General features: G+C 47.4%; 2 protein-coding genes across 20 annotated transcripts; both read left to right on the top strand.

The window, feature by feature from the left end:
- The first annotated feature begins 1,550 nt into the window (after window positions 1-1,550).
- LOC120710537 (uclacyanin-2-like) lies at window positions 1,551-2,797 on the top strand. Its single transcript, XM_039996199.1, has 2 exons — window positions 1,551-2,117; window positions 2,237-2,797. Exons 1-2 carry the CDS (start codon window positions 1,778-1,780, stop codon window positions 2,626-2,628), a joined length of 732 nt encoding a protein of 243 aa, XP_039852133.1. The 5' UTR covers window positions 1,551-1,777; the 3' UTR covers window positions 2,629-2,797.
- Window positions 2,798-3,208: 411 nt separating this feature from the next.
- On the top strand, window positions 3,209-8,072 carry LOC120706506. Of its 19 annotated transcripts, none has more exons than XR_005688323.1 (6): window positions 3,209-3,756; window positions 5,105-5,271; window positions 5,359-5,582; window positions 7,012-7,086; window positions 7,187-7,303; window positions 7,745-7,974. XR_005688323.1 is itself a non-coding variant. In XM_039991173.1 (5 exons), the coding sequence occupies exons 1-5, from the start codon at window positions 3,465-3,467 to the stop codon at window positions 7,245-7,247; spliced, it is 819 nt and encodes a 272-aa protein (XP_039847107.1). In that variant the 5' UTR covers window positions 3,209-3,464; the 3' UTR covers window positions 7,248-8,072. The 19 variants fall into 19 exon arrangements, 10 of the variants coding, with proteins under 10 accessions (XP_039847107.1, XP_039847106.1, XP_039847109.1 ...); XR_005688322.1 differs by having other exon boundaries at window positions 7,181-7,303; XR_005688325.1 differs by having other exon boundaries at window positions 7,012-7,093.
- The last annotated feature ends 22 nt before the right edge of the window (window positions 8,073-8,094 follow it).

Genomic DNA, 8,094 nt, shown 5'->3' with positions numbered 1-8,094 from the left:
TTCTAACTAAAGCATGAAGGTATGCACTTAAAAATTTACTCACGCTCGTGTGTTGTGATACTTTCTTCTGTATAATCCTCGTAAACCGTTGCAACGCCCGGCCACACTTGCTAGTATTAAAATATTAGATTAAAAAGAATTAAAATAAAAAATCCAACGACACGCAGGCGCGCGCCCCGTCACGCGGACACGCGCCCGTGCTCCTGCCACACTCCGACCGCGCATCGCCCGCACACGCCCCGCAGGCGGCGCTGGCTCGTGCGCCTCGTCGGCCGCTCGTCGGCCGAGCGCCGCACCCCGCTGGCAGTCTCGCAGTACATATTAGTCCCACATCGCCCGCGTAGGTCGGATCACCGTCAGATATAGAGAGCTAATCGGAGAGGGCTATCACCGCGCGGCAAGCACGGTCTTAGCAATCCTCATCATGTATCTGAACGGTTAAGGCGCCTTACTGTGAAAGGTAGGGTTTAAATAAATAAGCCAGGTTTGTGTTACTTGTGCGAATTTCTAACCGCTGAAAAGTTCTTTCTCTAGGAAAGCGCCTTTTTTGTGTGTTTGTTTGTGTTCCATGGATGTTTCCATTTTGGTTATTTGGTTTCACTGATGCTCACCATCTTTCTGCCCCCCTCCTACGTTTTAGAGCATCGTTAGTTTGATCTTTTTGTAGAATTCTGATCTTTTAGCATTTTTCATGGAAATATCTAACTTCTAGATCTTGCTCCGCCACTGCATAGCTAGGCTCCTTGGCCACTCGTCACTCACTGTACTTGACTACTCCTACTTGTGAATTCAGATTAATAATAAGTTCAACAAGAAATAGTGCTTTTCTCTCACACCCTAAAGCGGTTAATGGGAATCAATTATGTTCTGCTCACTTTAGGGTGTGTTTAGATCCCGAAATTTTTCCAGTACTACAGTAATTTCGAACATTTGACCACTAATTAGGAGTATTAAATGTGAATAACTGACAAACTCATTCTATGACCCCCGTGTGTAATTGTGAGACGAATCTTTTAAACCTAATTGGATCATGATTAGACAATGTCGTGTTACAGTAAACAACCTCTAATGATGGATTAATTAGATTTAATGGATTCGTCTCGTGATTTCCCGTCCATCCATGTAATTAGTTTTATAATTAGATCATGTTTAGTCCTTCTAATTTTTGGTTGAAAATTGCTACAGTCAATTTCGTTCAAATTTTTACATGATCAAAACACACCCTTAACCTGTCCGACTCTTGTGTTATTAATTGCAGGGTATATCATATACTAATGGTAGAACCCAACCTGTCAGAGCAACATTCCCTTTTTACATCACACCATCAGAGCATGGAAACTAGCCAGGAAACACTATCCAAAAGAGGTCCTGTCACTGGTTTTGCTACGGAATTCCTGATTCGACGAACGTCGTTCTCCGTTCCATTCCAATTTTTGCATATATAAAAATTCGATTTCCCAGCGGGAAGTTATCAAAAAACACTTTTCATGTTGGCAGCCCGGCCACAGCGATGAGATGGCGTGGCACTCGGCGAGCTCTGCTAAACCGCGGCCGCGCCCACCTCGTCCTCCCCCACGTCCCCTGCACGAACGAACCCACGTCCCCACCAGCCCAGAGCGCGCGCGCGCCGGCGCGGTCAAACTGCAACCGGCGGCCCGACCTGGCGGGCCGTGGCAATGGCAACCGCCCGACCCTGCCACAGCCTCTCTATAAAGCTCCCCCCGCGCGCGCCTCCGCCGTTGCGCACCCTGCAGTTCCACATTTCCGCTCCCACTCCATGTCCGCGCGCGCGCTCACCGAGCCATCGATCACGGCGACCGGCGCCACCGTCTCCGCTCCTCGACCGCGCCGCGCGCCGCCTGCCGCCGCCGCAGGATCCATGGCCGCGACGACGACCGCCGGCAGCAGCTCCCGCGCGGTCCTCCCCGCGCTGGCCCTCGCCGCCCTCGTCCTGCTTCTCGCCCCCGCCGCCGTCGCCGCCGGCGAGGAGACCTCGGCGCCGCCGGGGCCTCTGGAGTTCCACGTCGGCGGGCCGCGCGGGTGGCGCGTCCCGGACGGCAACACCAGCTACGGCTGGTGGGCCACGAACAACCGCTTCCGCGTCGGCGACCGCCTCCGTGAGTTCCCTATCATCCCAACACCCAAGTTCTTCATTCTTGAGACCTCGTGCGCCGATGCAGCTGCTAACGATGGCGTCCGTCGCCGTCTCCGGCGCGCGACATGAACCCTTTCGCAGTGTTCAGGTACGCCAACGACTCGGTGCTGCTGGTGGAGCGGCCGGCCTTCGACGCCTGCAACACCACGGCGCCGCTCGCCGCGTTCAGCGACGGCGCCACCGCGTTCCCCCTCGACCGCCCGGGCTTCTTCTGCTTCATCAGCGGCGAGCCGGGCCACTGCGAGCAGGGCCAGAAGCTCGTCGTGCGCGTCATGGTGCACCTGGCCGCGCCCGGCCCGGCCTCCGCTCCTGGGGCACCGGCGCAGCCGGGCGGCGGCGGCGGCCGCCGCCCCAGGCCGCCGGGATTGCCCGGCGCAACCTCCGGCGCAGCCGCAGGCGTCGCCGCTGCCACCGGCGTCGCCGTCGCGGCGGCGCTGGTTGTCCTTGTCAGTCTCGTCCTGATGATCGAGTGATCAGCAGTTTGCAGCGTATGCATGCGGACTCGCCTGCGTAGTTTGTTAGGTTTAATCTGCCTGTTATTTTATTTCTGCTTAGAATCCATGACTCGTCTATTGTTGGTGCTGCATCGTGTCAAGACAATTTGCTTGTTTTACTGAGTAATCGTGTGTTATTTAATTCCTATGTAATGTGATCTATGTTTATGATGTCATTGGAGTTACTGCGATGCCCCTGGTTAGTTTATCCGGATAAAAAATGTTAATGTTTTTCACTGATTTCGTAGTGGTGTAGATGATTCATTCATCGTCCATAGGAAAAGGGAACACATCCCAAAAGTTTACGATCCCGCAGGCGTTCAACGAGAACTTGTGCAGTTCTCTGATGATACATCTGAAATATATTTTTCACTGTTTTCCTACAAATTGTAGACCTGAGATGTAGATTTTTTGTACTGTATTGAATCAATTTATAAAAAATAATGACTTGTCTACAGCCGGCCGTATTTTGATCGATTGGAACGGCCGGCTGATCCGTCCAACATCCAACAAAGCAGCATTTAATTGGAACGGTCTCATTCCCCACCGCCACACCACACCCACCCACGCCTTCCCCATAGGCCATCTGCCTCCTTCCTCGGCAGATCTGCCGCCCCCCAGGGCCCGCGCCCCTCCACGCCCGCGCTACCGCAAGCCACCGGCCCCGCCCCCACCGTCGTCCCCAGCCCTCGTCGCGACGACACCGCAGCTCATCGCCTCCGTCGCCGAGGCCATCGGCGGAGAGGACTGCACCGCCGACCTCCCTGAGAAGCTCCTCGCCTCATATTTGGCCTGCTTGACTTTAATGGGGGGCGATGGCGTCTTCCTCTCCCGTCCCCGTCGGCCGCGAGCGGAGCGGCCCAGCTGCTGCTGCTGCAGAGTCAGAGCTGCCCCGAAGCTTCTCGCCTCCCCCTCCCACTTCCCCTTCTCGTCTAGGCTGGAATTCCACTCCACCACCACCGCCCGCCGCCCCTCTGCACGCAAGCAGCTTGACTGCTTCAGCACAAGACCCATCCATTCCTTTGAGGATCGCATCGCATCAGATTTCTCAGATCAGATCAACCTCTTCCCTCTCCGGCCGATTCTACTCCATCAAGTCCAGTCCAGGTAACCTTCACTACCCATTCCAATCCTTCCCCCTCCTACTCCCAGTGGCACTCATCTGATCTACCCTACCCCGGGGACCCGAGGGATTGCCCCAAACCTAGGGTGGCTGATCCGCTTTGCCTTGCCTCCATTAGCTAGCTAGCTAGCTTATTATTGGGATTTGTTTGTTCTGTACACCAAGTGCATCGGCGCAACTCAGATCGCGTCTCTCTGTCGCGAATCCCTCCAGTTCCTGCTGTGATTTCACTTATAGGCACGGTGTCAGCTTCAGATCTCTAGGGCTCGTTCCATTTCTGAGTGGAGCGCAACAGTCAGCTGGCTGGGGAGTCCTTTCCCGGTCTCCAGCGTACCAGTGACTGGTACTACTACTCGTTTGCTTCCTCCGCTCCTCAAAACAAGCACACGACAGTTTTGTTTCGCTATATGTAGCCAGGAATCATGGGAGCAGCTCATCTCATTGCAACTGATTTATTTTGCAGAGCCTTTAGTGGCTCACGGAGACTGAAAGCTCTCCCCCTGTTTCTGCAGGTCAGAAAAACCGATGGTGGATTATTGCGCTTGCCCCTATATATTAACCTTTTTCTTACTCGTTTTGGACATTGGCACGCTCTCTAGCAGTTCCCTCCACCTGCAATGCAGTTAGTAGTGGGTAGTGACAAGGAAGGAACTGAAAACCACAAAAAAAAGTACCTCAAACTTTCTCAGTTCTTCACACTCATTCGGCCGCCACTCGCACATAAACCTAAAACTAGCAACATGAAAAATGTAGCCCTATGTTTCTACCTGTAATAATAATAATGCATGCCAGGGAATTTTATTAATCGATTTGGCATATCATAATAGCATGGGCCATGGGGATCCCGTCTCTCCAATACTAGCATAGACCTAACTGTCTCCACTCTCCAGGCTGGCTCTGTCGTGTGTTGAATCTGGTTTTCTCTTGAGAAGAAGGAATGCAGGAGCAGGGTCCAATGAATTATGTCTGTCTGTTTGATTCTCTTCAGTTGGGAGGGACTAATCATGGTTAGATACATCTCAAGTGTGGTCAACCAACGCTAGGATAGGAACTGCTTGTTAAATCCAAATTCATATGTTAAACAAACTAGATAGCTTTCCTGACAAACAAACTAGTGCATATGTTAAATCCCAATTCATAGCTAACAGATTTTATAGCCGCATAGATATCTATATAGGATGGTATATAAAGAGAACGAATGATCAGAGAATTGTCTGTTGCTGCGAATAGAATACACCAACCTGTCAGCATTTACTAAAAATTACAGTCAGATTATTTTCAGCGCATACACTTTGTGTTTCTGACAGTTTTGGCAATTTCCATCCATTGCAGCTGATATCACACCCAATATGGCGGCAAATGTCGGGGAATCGACAAGCGGCAGCAACAGTTGTGCTACCTTTTGCAGTTGTGCTACCTTTTGCAAAGTACCTGTAGGAAATGCTGACGGTGAGGATATCCAGCCTCTTATCTGTGACAATGGAACTGGAATGGTCAAGGTCAGGAAATGCATCCCTTTTACCAGGGTTACATCTTTCATCCCCCAATGCAACTATACCAATTTGAAGTTGTGTTTAATTTTGCAGGCTGGGTTGGCCGGTGATGATGCACCAAGGGCTTTTTTCCCTAGCATTGTTGGCCTCCCTTGCCGCACTGGTGTGATGGTAGGGATGGGGCAGAAGGATGCATACGTTGGGGACGACTCCAGGGACTGCCCCCTTCCTCGACGTCGGCTTCCACTGCTGCGAGAACGGCCGCCCCGACACGTCCCCAAGTGGCGCTGGCAGCTGACGTGCTGCGATCTCCCCAGGTGGGTTGGTTCTGATTTGCTGCTTGTTGCTTCTAAGCAACTTTTTTATTACAGACAGGCATTAATATGATGTTAGATAGGAAATAATTTGCTATTAATTAGGCAAAGTACTATCTCAAAAAGAGGACAACAAGGAGGGCAGAAAGGACGGTTGAATTGGTTTGCTATTAACTTTTTTTTTGTTTGCGCATTAGCACTTTGTATAGATATGAGTTTGTTTGTGTTGATCGTCATCGTTGATTAAGTAGATTGTGGCAGCGATCACATTGTGTCTCCATTTGAGCTTCTCTTTGTGTGAATTTTTTTATAACTATTCCATATTTTGCAACATAGAAATGATATAATACTGAATTAGATTATAATTATTAGGTCATGCTATCCAACAACTTAGTACATGTAGTACCAACAATTGGAAGGAAATCGAGGTCTTTTTGTTTGAGCTTCTTTTTACTGAGATAGCTAGGCAAGTTTGCATGCTTCATGTAGCATATCGTCAGTAATTCAATGACTCTTTCTTTTTTTCTTCAGTGAATGCATGGATTACAGTACGAGCTAGTCATATCTTGATAGGGGCTAGTTGCGGGCAGAATGAAGGTTTGCTTCATAGGTTCCTGCATTGACTCCTAGAAAATCATAGTCATACATAACCCTACATCTCCTATTGTTTTACCTACAATTCAGTAAGCAAAATAGTGTTATTCTGCAGGCAAATTAGGGGAGTATAGCTGGCAAATAGGTGCTATGTAGCTAGCAAAAAAATATATGCATTCAAGACTAGCTAGCATTTTATCACAAAATAGGCAGGGGGCATCACAAAATAGCCAGAGGCAAAATTGTGTAATTAAATTGGTAAACCAGTGATCCACAGTAAGCAAAACAAGCAAATCAATTGGCAATTTTTCTCAGCATATTCATGCACGTATGTGGGGGGGAACAATTGCAGTTCAGTAGTGAAATCTTGCAATTTTTTACTATATTTTTTTTGTCTTATGTGGTTGTCACTACATGTTACCTACATTGAACCTATTTACTGTAACATTTTTGTAGGAGACCAAAATTAGCAAAATACAGTAGAGTCAAGCAGATCAACGAGGTCAGCTAGAGAGGAGTTACCTTGTGCAGTTAGTCTGGGAGAGTTGATATTTCTATTTGCTTGGCAGGATAGTGCAATTTTCTTCAGTATGCAGTATCATAAGTAGTTCAAAAAAATTAGCTGGATTATCATTCATCTACTAGACGTATGCAATGCACTAAATTGCTAGAATGTAGTCTATGCGTAATGTCATTTGTTGTGTGTCTGATTACTTCTTATTGTTGTGCAATTAAATAAATTTCCTCTAAACAGATTAGTGCAATACAGCATGCAATTAATTGAATTTCTCTAGGCAGATTAGTCCAATATAGCAAACAATTAAATGTTTTTTCATAGGCAAATTGGTGCAATACAGCAAGCAAAACAATGTTTTTTCATTCGGAGTGGTATGAGGGTGCTACAAAGGATCAGGTGAGAGGTGAGGTCGTGCGCTCCTGATGTTTTTTAACAGCCCCCTGCACAAATTCATTTGCTAGCCTGTGCCTTGATTGTTTTGATGTTTTAGATGCAGTGTGGAGAGTGAAATCGAAACCCTAGGGAGGTGGTGCATAGGTAAGGTGCAACCAATATAGAGATTTGGGTCTGCCCCCCAAATCTTGAGGCCTTCCTGGTGGTTGGCACTACACAGGTGCATCTCCTTTTTATTGAATTTATTTTCCGCATGGCTGTTATCATTTTTCAGCATGAATGACAGTTTTTTTGTCTAGCAGTTCTGAAACTAGTTGCACACATGTTTATCATTAGCATTTTAATAAATTTCAATAAGCATTTAAATACTATTCAACTAGCATTTCAAATGTTCACGTGAAGCAATTTAGAAAATTTTATGCTTTTCGTTATGTAGTATGTAAGCGTTGCATGCAATCTTTTTCCTTAATAGGCAATAATATGATTCTGGATTATGTAAAATAATACATTTCAGGCAACACTATGTTTCCATATTATGGAATAATATGGTTCTTGATAGGCAAAACAATGTATTTCTTTCATCTTGCCATTAGCACGAGGTTCGGTGTTATTGACAGTTTTTTTGTTTATTTCTGTCTTGGTTTGTTGCTCTTCTTTTCAGTTGGTCCTACCTCTTGTCAGAAGTGGAGTGAGAAATGACTTGCCTAACTGCATTCTACCCGTGTGTTTTGTGGGTATAGCACCCCTTCTCCAAATCAGTGCCCTCCCTCATCAGCTTGTGTGATGCACTAGTAATTTAGCATCAGCACTACACTACCAAGAGAAATGTAACAGTTTTGAGATTTGGCATATCAATATATTATCCGTGCAATTTTGTTGCTTCCTTCAGTATTCAGTATGTGTGTTGTCATCTTAGTCTATAAAGTAACAGTGTCTATGAGCTGGTAATTTTACCTTTTCCAGTGAAGAAGAGGTGGTGTGGCATTTTAGATCATGAGAGCTGGCATATTG

Source organism: Panicum virgatum, chromosome 5K (assembly GCF_016808335.1).
Source record: "Panicum virgatum strain AP13 chromosome 5K, P.virgatum_v5, whole genome shotgun sequence".
NCBI classification, from domain to species: domain Eukaryota; kingdom Viridiplantae; phylum Streptophyta; class Magnoliopsida; order Poales; family Poaceae; genus Panicum; species Panicum virgatum.
This window is presented reverse-complemented; position numbering and strand designations above follow the sequence as displayed.

What these genes read in the sequence shown, in the direction of transcription:
- LOC120706506 (XM_039991172.1), top strand. Translation starts at nt 3,465, where the DNA reads ATGGCGTCTTCCTCTCCCGTCCCCGTCGGCCGCGAGCGGAGCGGCCCA. An exon ending in CTCCATCAAGTCCAGTCCAG is followed by an intron (nt 3,757 to 5,104) that starts GTAACCTTCACT and finishes CATCCATTGCAG; the next exon opens with CTGATATCACACCCAATATG. An exon ending in AGGGTGCTACAAAGGATCAG is followed by an intron (nt 7,087 to 7,180) that starts GTGAGAGGTGAG and finishes TTGATGTTTTAG; the next exon opens with ATGCAGTGTGGAGAGTGAAA.
- LOC120710537 (XM_039996199.1), top strand. Translation starts at nt 1,778, where the DNA reads ATGTCCGCGCGCGCGCTCACCGAGCCATCGATCACGGCGACCGGCGCC. An exon ending in CCGCGTCGGCGACCGCCTCC is followed by an intron (nt 2,118 to 2,236) that starts GTGAGTTCCCTA and finishes ACCCTTTCGCAG; the next exon opens with TGTTCAGGTACGCCAACGAC.